General features: G+C 33.4%; 2 protein-coding genes across 2 annotated transcripts; both read right to left on the reverse strand.

The window, feature by feature from the left end:
• Positions 1 to 342: 342 nt before the first annotated feature.
• CREG (Cellular Repressor of E1A-stimulated Genes) lies at positions 343 to 6,812 on the reverse strand. Its single transcript, XM_073073159.1, has 6 exons — positions 6,573 to 6,812; positions 5,631 to 5,827; positions 4,934 to 5,088; positions 4,719 to 4,838; positions 1,759 to 1,840; positions 343 to 733 (listed from the first exon to the last, which is right to left on the reverse strand). The coding sequence occupies exons 2-6, from the start codon at positions 5,812 to 5,814 to the stop codon at positions 567 to 569; spliced, it is 708 nt and encodes a 235-aa protein (XP_072929260.1). The 5' UTR covers positions 5,815 to 5,827; positions 6,573 to 6,812; the 3' UTR covers positions 343 to 566.
• A 595-nt stretch (positions 6,813 to 7,407) lies between these two features.
• Positions 7,408 to 15,360, reverse strand: CstF64 (cleavage stimulation factor subunit 2 CstF64). The gene is made up of 10 exons (XM_073073158.1): positions 15,188 to 15,360; positions 14,852 to 15,120; positions 14,455 to 14,580; positions 13,851 to 13,958; positions 11,464 to 11,563; positions 11,239 to 11,292; positions 10,558 to 10,723; positions 8,776 to 8,876; positions 7,977 to 8,059; positions 7,408 to 7,667 (listed from the first exon to the last, which is right to left on the reverse strand). The coding sequence occupies exons 1-10, from the start codon at positions 15,249 to 15,251 to the stop codon at positions 7,548 to 7,550; spliced, it is 1,191 nt and encodes a 396-aa protein (XP_072929259.1). The 5' UTR covers positions 15,252 to 15,360; the 3' UTR covers positions 7,408 to 7,547.
• Positions 15,361 to 15,384: the final 24 nt, after the last annotated feature.

A 15,384-nucleotide genomic window follows, 5' to 3' on the forward strand; every position in this document is an offset into this window, starting at 1 on the left:
CATTTTCTGTATTGGCAGGATCTGGATCATTTTGTAATGTTTATCTGTATAAAGCTAATATCAAACATCCTGCGTTATCTAAATTGCAAAGGGGATAATGATAAGCGACAAACATCAATCACCTGAGTACCTACCTATGTTGCTTCGCTATTATTCGATGCATTTTATTCGTGTTTCCATAATAAATTTTATCGCAGGTGAATGTAAATTATATAAAATACCTACATCACTTACCTACCTAATAGCCATAGAATGTGCATAATAATTTGACAAGCGTGCCACACGCAGCATCTAATTAAATGTAAATTTACATTAATTAATGGGATATTAAAACACTAAACGTGGAGATTTCTACTTTGTTTATATTTTTATTACAATAAAAATCATATCACATTCGTCTTTTTGTATAAAAATATATTAGTGAATAGGTTTAAAACTTGCAGTGATCCGCCAACAAATAGATATTTTATATATATACTTATTTTTGCATAATTTGTCGGATTTGCAAGTTACTTTCATAACAACGATCTCCGCAAGATATTTGTTGACGATAACTTATTTCTTAATTATTGTTTGTTGTGTAATCTGTGATGCGCGTTGTGGTAATGCAGCATTTCGGTTCCCGTGTAGTTGTACGCGAGGTAGTCCCTCACGGGAATGTACTTAGCGCCGCCAAACCAGTCGATCATGGCTATCTGAGCTATCTTCAGTTTAGCTACGAACCAGTCGTGATCTGGAAAAGTAATGTTTAGATTGTTTTATAATATAGGAGCACCTGATGATAAGTGGCTATTGCCGCTCCTAGACATCTGTAATCAACCCCAGATTGGATAAGATACCTATTCCTACCTGAGGTCGACCAGATGCGCCGCTACCCCTGAGGACTAAGCTGTAACGGCTTGGGAAAATATGCCCCCCCCCCCCTCGTTAAACCAGAACACAGCAGCGCTTAACATTGCTGTTATGAGGCAGAAATAGGTGTGGTGGTGGTGCCGCCGGAGTGGAACCAAAAAGAGTCAAATGTTTGTAGTAATACGAGTACTAGTAGCAGCGCTTTTACATCTCTACATATGTATATAAAATTCGTGTTTTATTAGCGGATGTCTTTAACTTCTTACACATTATAGAAAAACGACAACGTCCAGAATATAAATAAGACTATTTCTTATACCTAGTTTTTCTATACGTAAGCAGTATTTTTGCATACCTTCAATTAATTTACGGATTACCTACACCGCAAAAGTGCTTACTATACGTAACAAGTAAACACATTTAGCGCGAATTATAATTTAATATAGGTTGAACGTGACTGTTATAATGATCTAAGTTAAAAAGTAGGTATGAAATATTGCAATGATAAGATCGTTGCATATTGATGAAGGGCGCATAAACTTGTTACCTATATTTTAAATCTTTGTAAACGTCCGGGTTCGTTTATAATATTACGAGAGGTATGTATAAGTATAGTAGGGTATGCACTCATTATTTATTTATCCTTTCCGTGTCGTGGTTTTCTGCATCGATTGAGAGCTAAATTGCTCAAATATAAAGGTGTGGAGACACATTCCAAAAGTTCGCAGCATCTAAACTCGAATGTTTTTAATTCGTACGAATATTTTGGATTATAAATAATGTTCATCAAATAACCACCCTCGATCCATTTTATACTGCTAGATATATGTATAGACTTTTTTTATACCTCTGTGATTTAAATACCTACCGTGCATAACTTTATGGTACCTAAAATAAAATATGTACCTGCAGGGAAGTTAGCCATATCCGGATGCCTTTCAAATAACGCAGCTTTAGCGAACGTATACTCAGGAGTATTTTCTTTGACCTGAAAGAGAATAGGTATAGTGATTATTACAATAATTGAACAATGACATAAAAATTTACTTGTGAAATAAAATCATCAGTCTCAAATAAGCCATTAGTTGCCTAGGTTGCAGTCTCTAAAATTAATTGCATTCATCTGATTTTTTTTTGCATATTTGCTATTTTAATGTTTGTAATTTAGGTGGGAGAAATGTAATGAAAGCTGCAGTTTCAATAATTTAAGGAATTTAACTTTATTATGGTAGGTAAATTCTATCTACATGAAATAGTAGGTACTTATTTGATTTTATGTTCAAACCCCCAAAACTAATTATTCTAATTTTCCATATCTGTCCACAAAATGTATTAAAATTTTTTTAATATGTATCTGAAAAATCCGAATATTTTCCGTATCAAAAGTTAAAAAACGTCCGAATACAAGCGGAGCGCTGCAGTTGCATTATGAACATAAAAATCAGTTTCAACGATTAATTCTGATATTAAATTTGATTTCTGTAATACCGAGCATAAATTTTTTAATCCATTAAAGCCGTCAATAACATCGGGGACATTCGGAGATAACTTGTGTATCGACCCTAAAAACAATAGGCTGGCTATACGATAACACGCAGATAACGCAGACGTGCAATTGTTCACATACTGTTGATTAGAGAACATGTAATTAACGCGATATGAACCGTTTATCTCTAGAGGTGACAGATATTACAGATCGATGTATTTTTTTACCTACAGGAGCTTATCTATATATATAAAAGAAAGTCGTGTTAGTTACTCCACTTATAACTCAAGAACGGCTGAACCGATTTGGCTTAAAATTGGTGGAGAGGTAGCTTAGAACCAGGAGACGGACATAGGATACTTTTTATCCCGTTCGACCGCGTTTCCTTGAAGTCATTTTATAACTCAAGAACGGTTGAACCGATTTAGCTGAAAATTGGTAAAGAGGTAGATTAGAACCAGGAAACGGACATAGGATACTTTTTATCCCGTTCGACCGCGTTTTCGTGAAGCATTTTATAACTCAACAACGGCTGAACCAATTTGACTGAAAATTGGTGGAGAGGTAGCTTAGAACCAGGAGACGGACATAGGATACTTTTTATCCTGTTCGACCGCGTTTCCGTGAATAAATAAGAGTTGAAAGTTTGTATTAAAGTCCCCCAGTTTTGATGCAAATCTATATGAAAATTGGTATTTGATAGGATTTCGATAGAAAGTAATTAAATATCTATTTTACGATATTTGCAAAATCAACCCTTAAGTTGGTTAAGTAGGGGTTGGAATTTTATATTAAAATCCGTTAATTTGGAAGCAAAAACTGTAAAAATTTGCATTTGGCTTTAGAAGACACTTCGTTTAGAAATCGGCAGATTTTGAAGCAAAGTCTATGAAAATTGGAATTTAGCTTTTTGATTCAAAATAATAGAACACATTTTTCACCGTTTTTGGAAAATCAACCTTTAGGGTCGTTTAATCGGGTATGGAACTTTAATTTAATATCCGTTAATTTGGAGCACTAAGAAAATTATCATAAGACATAATGAAGCATCTGAGTCACTGTTTGTTTTTTTAGATCAACCCTTAAGACTGTTATAAAGCGCCTTTCTATTTACACACCTGTTTCAGCATTTTTAGCTATTCAACAGCCCGATTAGAGTACTATAAGTAAATAAACTTTCTTTAAAAAAAAACGTTATTGAAGTTATAGGTACTTCTTTTCGCGTGTTTGTAAAAAAAATAACAAAAAATACAACCGACTTCTATGTCACTACAAAGTAAAAAATAATTCGAACGAAATATATTGAGCGCCGACTTCAGAAATATGTACTAAACCAACATTTATTTGAATTATTTTCTTTTTAGTGATGACATAATAACATTTATATTAATACAATATAAAATTGTATAAACGTGATCATGAATTAAGGTACGGTCTGAATTTACATTGATTGGAACCGCCCGCTCGCAGGGCGCTGCCGCGCCCTGCCCGCTTAGTTTTATATTGTCTTATGTGTTCCAACCTAACCTAACTAAATAGTCAATGATTTGCAATTTCATTAGAACCTCCTACACCAAATATCTTCAAACACGACTCAATTATTCCCATCGGTTGAGGAGTTACATATTTTGTCTCCGAGCCACATTATCAGACCCTTAAATAGTCAATGATGAACTGACTTTGCAATTTCGTTAGAACTTACACCAAATATCTTCAAACACAACTCAAATATCCCCATCGGTTGAGGAGTTACATATTTTGTCTCCGAGCCACATTATCAGACCCTTAAATGACCAGTCAATGATGAACTGACTTTGTAATTTCATTAGAACCTACAATAAAAAATAACACAATAAAAAAATAATTATTAAAATCGGTTCACTAACGGCGGAGTAATTCGTGTACATACATAAAAAAAAGATACCGGCCGAATTGATAACCACCTCCTTTTTGAAGTCGGTAAAAAAATAACAGAGTGCAGAGAGGTAGAGTGAATTTTATTTAATTGTATTTTTTATTTTCCTGTTCTCCTGTGGCCATTTCCTAATATTTACCAGTAGTTTATGGACATAATACATAAATTACACGAGTGAAACCACGAGGTACAGATAGTCACTCATAATTAGGTGGTACGAAGTTCACCGGGTCATCTAGTAATAGATATAAGTGCTTACTTAGAGTTTGTAAAATTGTTAAACCGAATTTCTAAAAAGTTCTTTAACGTAATTATTACTCGTAAGTGCATTTTTATTCACATTTTTTGTGCTTTTCAAGAACAAAAGTAACTCGTTTTTCAAATGATATCAACTGCCTGTGGTAAAATAGCCATTTCCTTCAAAAATAACATTCAGTTACTTATATACTTAGTTATTGAATATACCTTCTTCATTTTGCCGGAAAGTATGAGCCTGGTGCAACGTGGGTCCTCGGGGTCTATATTCTGAGTTTCACAGTATCTCGTCTCTTCTAGCGAAATTAAAACGGTCGCGCGGCTGTTTTTCTGAAAATGCATTGCAGTTATTTTGCAATTGGAGATTTGTATACATATAGGTACTTCAATTTTAATTCATTCGCATTCACGTAGGTTAAAATTACCGATAAATCACGAGCGCTGAAGTCCAAAGGCGACATGTAGAAATATGGCACCCCGGTTGAATTTGCAAGGGACCCATCGACGATTGATTTTACATTTGAGAAGGGGAATCCCTCAATAGCTGGCAACACTGATATCGTCGCTAGTGACGCCCAATCTATGAAAGTAAAAATAGAATAATAAATAATTTTTGGTGCTTAAATATAATCTTTAAATATTACCTTACCTTACCTATAAGTATACTTTCTTCACGATCATTAATTTAATCGTTAGTTTGAAACAATAAAATCAATATCGTCGTATTTTGCGTCAATACCTTTTGTCACCACTTGTGCTAATAGATAAATTTAAATAGACATTGTCTTTCCCTTGAACTATAGAGAATAATTCAATCGTTTGCCATTATATACCGTAGGTAATTGAGTGTAGGTGGCAAACTAGTTAATTGTCCAAAGTTATTTAAACGGCTGAAGGCCATGTAAATAACTTTGAGCCCGTGTGAGGTGTGTGCCCTTAGAGGACTACGACCATGACAGTAGGCCAATAGCTCGTGCAGCCGGTACCCTATGCCGGTACCTAAGTTACCTTATGTTAATCGAAAACAGTCTTACTAATTTGTACTTTATCATAAACATGTCATTTAACATTAGAACTACATGTCAGTTTCCTACCTATTTTATTTATATAAAAGTATCATACCACAGTTGTGTGCGACGTATCTGGCCATGGGTATCAGCTTCGTGTGGTCTGGAGGGTCCGCATGCTTGTGTGGTTTGCGCGCCGAGATTTCGTTGGCTTCATCCCTTCGCGACCAATTTTTGTGAGACTTACAATCTCCATAGAAGTTTAAGATTGCAAGGGAAACTATTAGTAGCTTCCACATGGTTTTAGGATATCTAAAAAATTGTTACAATGAAAGGTTACAGAAAGTCGTTAAAGATAAAAATATTTTTTTAAAATATAATCCCCGAATTGAAGATGCTACAATATAAAATACATAAATCTGTAGTCTAATTAATGCTATGTAAGTAGGTTCATTTTTATTGATCAAAATAGGTAGGTATAAGTATAAAGGTACTTCGTACTTTGTTTATTTATTTCTGGTTATCCTTGTATGATTCACGAGGTAATATTGAAACAACATGTTACCTTGCATGCACTACAGTACCTATGTTATATACTGACGACCAGCTCACATTACTTAAATACAAAGAGCCTAATTCTACACAGATTTTATACATATTTTCGGAAATATTTTTTTCCAATAATAACCAAATAAAAAATAGTAAGTAATAAAAAGAAACAAGAAAGTAAAGTTACAGGAATAAAACTGCTAACAGCCATGTCATTGTGTTGTATTGCAATGCCACGGACTGCAAAATATTTAAAATGCACAAATTACACAATATTATCAGGAGATTTTCAAGTTTTATCACGCATTGTATCTTCAATTAGCTACTGTTTTTTGTATGATACAGTAATTTTGTATACTAGGTAAGTACTATTCTTAGCCAATACGTAAATATAAAACGCAACTTTATATGCAAACTTGAAATGCCCGCGTAATTGGCGGAAGATCAAAAAGTCACACATAATATTTTTCAGCAATTTATCCATAAATTATATTTAAATAATAATTACCTTCAAATATTGTAATAAACTACGTATATAATTTAGTGCTAACCACTTTTTAAACGAATACCGGTGCCAAAATTATTTTGGCAGAATGTTCTATATCACGGCACAAGTTGACGCGCGCTGTTCCACAACCTCACAACCGAGCGGAAGCGCGCCAAACTAGTAAATTCGTAAGTTGTCACTTTGCAATTTTTAGTTTCACATTTTAGCTTGTCATGATACACGCTATTTGCGAATTATGATTACCTCTGTTAAAAGGAATTGCTAGTTGTAGAATTGAAAATACCCTATTTTTATAAATAGAAATTCAAGTAGACAATTCACTTTGAGTTGATTTGGTCTGCTGAGGAAAAAAGAAATAAAAATTTGTGATATTTAAAGTTTTATTTCTCTTATCCTCATGGGATAAATACTAAATATATTGATATAGAATAAATACAAATTACACAGTTTGAATTTATACCTAATATTCCAGATATAAAAATTGGCAAAATAAAATAAATAATCAAAATATAAAATAGTAGTCCATTTTAATGGGTGTATGAATACTACACATAAGCTGGAAAATTTCCCAAATTAGTATGGCAACATTGATTCAACAATTAGCGGGCTATTTAAATTTCGTTATATTAACGAATGAAAAAAACTATATATATAATTTTAAAACTTTGTGTTGTGTGTTATTAAACGTAACATCTATTAAAATATATTCTTGGTCCAATAAATGTATTTAAGTACTATGAATAAAGTTATAAAAAAAACTTACCTAATTCAAGCAATTTGCACATTTGCGTCATAAGATTATTTTTATAAATTAAATAATCCAGACAACAAAAAATATACAAATAATTTTTTCGTTTATATTTTATTTATTTCATAATAAGTATAAAATGTACATTTTCATAAGACTGGCTTACAACTCAATTGTCATTGTACATATTAAACAATACAAAATTTGTTGTTATTTTGTACCACATTTCAACGCTGCGTACTCTTCGCTATCTGTTCCTTGAGCATAAGAATACTGGCGCGTTGCTCTGGCGGTAGTAGAGCGATCTGTTCATCAGATAACTGAAGCACTTGCATTATCAAGGCGGCCTGAAAAATTACATAACATGATGATTCCATTGGCTATTATACAATTTGAATTAACAAAAATGTTGTAATAATAGTGGAAATCAACTATTTTAAATTTACGCTTATTAGTAACACTTTATGGCGATACTGTAATGAATAAGCTAATTAAAATAAATCAATTATGGACGGGCAAGTGGTGTCATGGGCACACAAACACAATATGTACATACAAACAGAAAGAAATGAACTTCATTGTCCAAAGATTTTGGTGTGACTGATAATATAATGTAAGATTAATATTACAAGTAGAGCATCTACTATTTATCTTACCTTTTCTTGATCTGAAGCACCAGAAGGAATTCCCTGTATAGTCCTAGCCTGCGCGACGCTGGGCATGCCTGGAGGCATTTGTTCTAAAATAATAAACATAATTCAGAAATTATAAACTTTCCCAAGTGTGTAAAGTTCCCAAGTTTCAGGTAGTGTTTAAATAAAGCACATAATTTTATAAAAATGGTCAGTGGTATGGTATGTATCATACATATTTTTGTTTTAATATGTTAGTTGCTTGCTTGTGAACTATGTAGCAGTCTTTGTTTAAGAATTAAATAAAAACGTATTAAAAAGCCAGTCTTTATTGTATTTTATTTGAATAACAGTAAGTATAAAGTGTAAAACTTTTTCTATGAGGAATTTATAATAATGTGCTTTTGTATAATGTTTCTTGCTCACAGAGAAACAGCTCACAAAAAATGTGATACATATAAATTCTGCTATTAAGGATCACAATTACTACTATAACCATAGATTAGTAAAGATTACTCACTCACTTTTGAGAATTGAAATAGTTGCGTAAAAATGTTTTGCCACGTCTCCGTGCTAAAATGTCCCTAAAATATTTGTAATTATTATTATAAATTATTTAATTATCATGTAAATTACGCAGTATTAGTTATTTATTCGTAAATTTTCTCTAAAAATGTTTTTATTTGTCAAGAATTCAAAAAAAGAACTTACTATAATAAGCCATTTGCGGCTTCATTCAATTTCAAGGCGGCGAAGTATCTTTACTAATCTATGACTATAACATATAACAGCTAATTATAACAACATATTCGAAACAACTCACGTTGGTTGGTTTTGTTCTGTGTGCGGGGGTCGTTGGCGCGCACGCGCGGGTCCGCGCTGAACGGCTGCGCGGCCGCCAGGCGGGGGTCCCGCGGGAATATGCTGCTCAACACAACATTCAATTTAGCTATATTAATAAACGGTTTAATACTATTTTTAACGTTTATAATTTTCAAGAATAGGTCGAGCTCTTGTTTGGTACAAAATACCTAATTTAAAAAAAAAAACACAATATTTTACTTGTGTTGTGAAATCCTAAACGCAATAATTATTAGATCATAGACAAAAAAGTTGTAAGATCTATTTATTTGAGCCATGCAGACATGCGGGACATGCCGTTCGTGTGATACATTCGATGGCGTTAAGGGAAATAGTGATAGTTCATGGCAATTGGTTAAAAACTGACAAATATAGAAACTAACTAGAATGTAGACATTGAATACTCCCAAAGATAAGTCAATAAGTAAAATTTTGCAGAGTTATGTAGCACACTTTAAATTACAACAATAATAATCTAAAACATTTAAAGAAACTAAAACATTTACAGGCAAACTAACAAATGGAATGAAACACATAGGCTACAAAATATAATGAATGTTTAGGGATTTAAGGAAAAAAACGAACACTTATGAATAAGCTCCAAACACATAGGGAAAATATGACAAAAGGATAATCATTCCAATTTTCCAACAATAAATAAAAACTTACTTTTCTTTTGTTTCCACGGGTGGACTTGAAAAAATTTAAGTCAATAAACATTTGAGACAGAAAATTGTATTATAAAATACAAATGTCATCAAAACTACCATTTCAGTGTAGCAAAATCATCTAGGTCTGTGGTTTTGTTTTAAGTGCAACTATGATAGATTTTTATACGAGGTATTTTATAAAACTAGAGATACTATAGTTGAGGCAAAATCTTCCTTAGTGGTCATGGTTGCCTCTGAACACTGGGTTACTCACATTAACTTATAAGATATCTTTAATTACGGAATATAATTTCGCTACTTTTTACTTTTTAGCATTATAAACGTCTAAACTGTTAATTCAATAGTATATTAAATACTGTATTCAATTAGTTGTTCTTGTCTTATGTTATCACAACGTTTTGACTTCATCTCTAAGTCCAAGATGTAATAATAATTACATATGAATATATTTTAGACCTGAAACATAAACATAAAACGGCCTCAAATATCTCTGAAAGTGTATTATGAGTACTACATTTCATCATTTAATATTTTTTGCTTACTATCAGACTACAGAATTTTTAATTAACCTATCCTATAAAAAATGTTACATATCCCTTTTTAAATCATCCTCTTTTTAATTAAAATCGAAGTGCAATCCCTAGGCGTTAGTAGCTATACTTCCCAGAATTTGATCCTTATAAGCGACACTATCAGATAGTGGAATAATATAGAGGTGTCATTTTTTTCAAAATGAACTCGTTCGATTCCCGGCTAAGGAATAAAATATTTTAAAAAACTAATGATGCAGTTTTAGTTTTTATCAAAATCGGCCTCGTAACTCCTTTCAGCATTTCTCGCTAATCCTTATAGTTTCGGATTTGGCCCTGAAGGCCCGTTTTAAAAATTCACCCTGTATAGATAAGTAGCTGCCCTGGCAAACGTTGTTGCCATAAAAATAAAAAAAAATTAAGGGCCAACAACCCTTATATGCAGGAATGCCAGGTCCCATAAAAAATGTGAGATATCCCTTTTCAAAATCATATCCTTTCTAAACACGTAAAACACGTTAATATATAGATAATTGTACATACTTGTCAGCTGGTTGCGGCGGCTGCGCGGGCGGCGGCACGGGGTGCGGCGGCAGCGCGGGCAGCGAGCGCATGTCCTGGTCGAGCAGCGCCGGCGCCGCCGCGCGCGCGCCGCGCAGGTCCACGTCCATGCCCATGCCGCCCAGCGACATGTTCATTGGCGGACGGTCTGGGTTTAAAACAAATCGTAGTATTCTATTAGTTGTTTGGATGAGGTTTCAAAATAATTGCAATTTTCTAAGCTAATGGTAAAGATTAAAACAAAATATATAAACTTGCATTGTAACAAAAAAATATTGCTCTGAAGTAATAAACATGCATAGAAGTGTAGTTGTCCCAGTAAGTGGTAACTGCTGCCCATAGACATCTGCAACAAACTTTATATAATTTTTTATTTAAAGCCTGTTGTAGATGAGTTGCCATTTCTGACAACAAAGATGTTTGCTGTTACAAGAGTGGCATGGTAACTAAGTGACAAAACTTCTTTATGAAATAAAGAGAAAACAAAAGAAAAGATGTTTGCCTAACTATGGTGTTGGCTATCTATCCAGCTGACATCCAATCCAAACCCTGTTTCATGCTAGAAACATTTTGGTGATGGTATCACCTCAATAGATTCATTCTGGCTTCAAATTTTCTAAGCATATATGTAAAAAATAATTACTAAATTATCTAGAAACTTACTAGAGAATTGGTTTGGTGGCTGTACAGGATTACCAAGCATTGGTGGCTGTTGACCTAAAAAGTTATGAACAAAACTTAAATTTGAAAAAGATGCATATTTTATAATTTATATCTTAGATAATTATCATTACTGTTCCCCCATACAGTATAGAAAGTATGTAGTATTAATCATAATAAAAAATATAAATTTAGAACTATGAAAATAAATTCATAAAGAATACATACCCTGCATTCCTTGTGCTGGATTGTTAGTCATGTAGGGATTGGGTGGCTTGTCACCAGGTTGCAAGATTGGTGGCACTGGGTTACTAGGATGCAGCATGGTCTGGAAAATAGAAAGACTCATAAGCACACATACTACAATACAAAAATAACAATGTTTGCCATTATAACATTTGAATATCAATAATAACATAAATACACTAATTCAGAGCCGGATTAACCTTAAGGCAGAGTAGGCAACTGCCTAGGGGCCCAGGATCAATAGGGGCCCAATGCAGTCCGCAAAAAAAAAGTTTTATGGATCGAAAATGATAATCAACTATACTATTCTTTTTTTTTCAACGCATGTAACACTTTATACATACAGAACCATCTAGTATCTAATATTAGAACCAGTGTTGCCAACCCCAGTGAATAGAAAAGCAGCAATCTTAAGAAGCAGTAGAAAACAGTATAATTACATTTTCAAAACATTAAATCTACTGTCTCAAAAACCTTTCAATTGGGACATAGAATTAGTTATATAGATGTATAGTTAATGAAACTACTGCAGCACTACCATTAGTAGTAGTATTAGTACTTCTTTAATTCACAATTTTTTATAAAGTACATTATTGAAGAAAAACCCATTATATAATTATATATTTTTTTTAAAATAGGTACTCAAAGTTACAAACATTATTTATTAAAAATAGGTAATCAAAATTGCAAACATTATTTATTAAAAATAGGTACTCAAAATTACCTTGAGTAACCTGTTTATATAACTTTCCTGGAAAGAACTGGTTTAAACTTTAACCTAATCGAAAAACCAAGACGAAAAACTATCGATATTCAATAGACAACTACCTCTTTTACACTTAAGAAAGTATAAATGTAGCTATCCTTTTCATTGTGTGAACGGTGCCGCGTAAGAAAACGGGAATTCCCCGCCAGAGCGCGCGTCGAGTCTATAAAATTCGGATACACGCATAAACTATCAAAAAAACAGTAGAAAATCGTACTAAAACAGAAAACAGTGTTGTCATGTTAAAAACAGTAAATCTACTGTTAAAACAGTAGGGTTGGCAACACTGATTAGAACTAATATAATTCTTCGGAACGCAACTGGACTTCATTCGCGTTTGGGGAATCCCCGATTCGTTGGGTGCGTTCGGTAAGCTTCCGTAGCGCGATAATAATTTGTAGCGTAATAATTCCGAAGCTTTCGAAATACATTAATTACAATATGTGAGTTTTGTGATTTTAAGGTAAATTTAAAAAAGATTGATCCTTAATAATATGGTTCAATCAACTTTCCCAAATGTTATGATAGCATTGCAAATTTATAGAAGTTTGATGATAACAAACGCGACAGGAGAACGAAATTTTTCAAAATTGAAATTATTAAAAAATTATCTTCGAGCAACAATGTCTCAACATCGCTTAAACTCATTGTCGATAATGACAATTGAAAATGATGTATTGGAAAAGGTCCAAATTGAAGAAATCGTAAAAGATTTTATATCTAAAAAAGTTCGAAAAGTCCATATTTAAATTAACAGAAGGTACTGAAATTATTTCACTTTCTCTTTTATTGCGTTTGATTAAATATATATTTCAAATTAAAAATAACTGAGTCGCGTTTAATTATTCATGTATACATATAAAACACCTAGACTTAGGGAATCAAACGTACGCGTACTCTACGCGTGAGCTGCGCGGGTGACTCTGTACTAACACGCAGCCAACCCGCGTTAAGCACGCATAGAGCCTGCGTATGTCTGAACCCGCCCTTAGGACGTCATCGATGCCTATATCGGGAATTGTATTCAGGAATGTGGGTAGAAGGCAAAAAAATACATCACATGATAATATAGTCAGTCAGAGTAGGTAAAGAAGAGGGGCCCGAAAATTGTATTGCCTACAGGCCCATACAGGGTTAATCCGGCTCTGCACTAATTCTACAAGACATAATTATAATAGTTGAACTATAGATACACCATAGAAAATACCCCCATATAAATATTTAACATCGATATTCTGCAAGGAATGTGTCACTGCCTAAGCATAGGTAATGGTTCGGTCACACTCAATCTATAATAGATTTTTTATCTCCCTTAGAATAGCACACTATATCTTCTTACACAATGGTGGAAATGATTCTCTTTTGGCAAAGGGAGATCTCCCGCCGGGCTAGGTGATCATGCCCGGGGAGCGGCCGTGCTCCGACAGTCTCAGTTCGGAACTTGTATATATGCCAGATATTTAGAAAACTTCGATAGTGTGATGCATAATACTCGTGGCGCCATCTCTTGTCGAGTAGCGGGAGGTCGCCACACTCTAATAATGAAATGATACAAAGATAAATGAATAAAATATTAGTATATCTATGATTTTATTATACTTACAACAGCAGTGGCCGGATCTACTATCCTCATGATGACTTGTGCTTGCAACAATGCATAAGCCAATTGTGGGTTTTGTAACAGCATGTTCCTGGCTTCATTAGGATTGTTCTGGAAATAACATACACATTGTTCAGTATTTATTTTATACAATTTTTTTTTACAAAAACAAATACTGAGGATCTTAGCTCATTAAGTTTCACCACTTAAAGGTATGATAATGGTAAAGTAATGCATGCACGGTATGGAATGCTAGTTATTTAAACATAAGAATAGAATACTTATTTTACTGATAGTATAAAACAATATTTTACAGGGTTCTTATTTGACTTGCAGATAAATATCCTGATCATAATTATTGTGACAGATTTTACTGCTCTATGGCACATTTTACCATAAGATTAGTATGAATATGGTTAAAGTGTTTTATGTTGGCCAAGTGGGGTTTGGTTAATGTTCTCTACATAGTATGAATACCTTTAAGAAATGTACTAATACTTTGAATTATACATACATAAATGAATGCAAGGTTTTATCCTGGATATTATATAGATATGGATTCATAATATACATGGAATTGAACTGTTTCATAAATAAATTAACAGACCTGGATACAAAGCTTCATCTGCTTCATGAGTTCAAACATTTGTTCTGGGGGCAGTGTGGCCACTGCCTTACTGATTGCTTCTGGAGCCTTCTCCGGTTCTACAGCATCTCCATACGGGTTCTCAACCTGTAATTTGTTAAAGAAGTATTGAGTAACCTATTATTTTTAAAAAGGCATTACATTAAAGGCATTTTCAGTTTGGTGAACTTTTAGTTATTTTGTAACACATATAGTATAGATACCTATTATAATTTTTTATATCTTTGGTAGGCCCTACTATGACTAAGTTTATGTTTTGATAATATTTGTATAATTATACCTTTGGATTTTAATACTTATAACTTATAATGCTTTAAAATAAGTTTAAAGGAATAAACCGTTTGATAAACTTCCATACCTGTGGACCTTGCATCAACGCTTGCATTTCCATCCTTGATTTTTCCGTACAAGCATTGTCAACTCTAAGCGCACGACCACCTATCTCGTATCCGTTGAGGTTCCTCATTGCACTGAGAGCGGTTTCCTGATCCTTGTACTCGCAAAAACCATAGCCCTTCGGTTTCCCGGTCTCGCGATCGAACACCAGTTTGAATGATAGTACAGGCCCCACCTCACTGAAGATGTCCTTCAGCTTTTCTTCGGTAGCCTCATAAGGTATATTTCCAACTAAAATTTAATTCAATAGTCAATATACTTGGAAAAAGGTAATTGATTGTGTTAAGGTTAAACTTACCGAAAACAGATCTCATGGATTTGTCCATGATACTCTGTTCTTCCTTGTCCTTGTTTTTCTCCATGTTTAAGGATTATCGTTTGCTTTATAAAGAAGAAACTATGTACTTTAGAATGTTTAAAATCCCTCAAAATTATACTTAACCCAATTTACACTACAGCGTAAACTTTGTTTGATTTGATATTTTTTGACAACAA

Source organism: Epargyreus clarus, unplaced genomic scaffold (genome assembly GCF_041222505.1).
Source record: "Epargyreus clarus isolate Ecla_fem2 unplaced genomic scaffold, WU_Ecla_fem_2.2 ptg000005l, whole genome shotgun sequence".
Classification (NCBI taxonomy): Eukaryota; Metazoa; Arthropoda; class Insecta; order Lepidoptera; family Hesperiidae; genus Epargyreus; species Epargyreus clarus.

What these genes read in the sequence shown, in the direction of transcription:
- CREG (XM_073073159.1), bottom strand. Translation starts at nt 5,814, where the DNA reads ATGTGGAAGCTACTAATAGTTTCCCTTGCAATCTTAAACTTCTATGGA. An exon ending in ATACGTCGCACACAACTGTG is followed by an intron (nt 5,089 to 5,630) that starts GTATGATACTTT and finishes TTACTTTCATAG; the next exon opens with ATTGGGCGTCACTAGCGACG. An exon ending in TATGGCTAACTTCCCTGCAG is followed by an intron (nt 734 to 1,758) that starts GTACATATTTTA and finishes TTACTTTTCCAG; the next exon opens with ATCACGACTGGTTCGTAGCT.
- CstF64 (XM_073073158.1), bottom strand. Translation starts at nt 15,251, where the DNA reads ATGGAGAAAAACAAGGACAAGGAAGAACAGAGTATCATGGACAAATCC. An exon ending in ATCCATGAGATCTGTTTTCG is followed by an intron (nt 15,121 to 15,187) that starts GTAAGTTTAACC and finishes ATTAAATTTTAG; the next exon opens with TTGGAAATATACCTTATGAG. An exon ending in GTGCTTCAGATCAAGAAAAG is followed by an intron (nt 7,668 to 7,976) that starts GTAAGATAAATA and finishes GTAATTTTTCAG; the next exon opens with GCCGCCTTGATAATGCAAGT.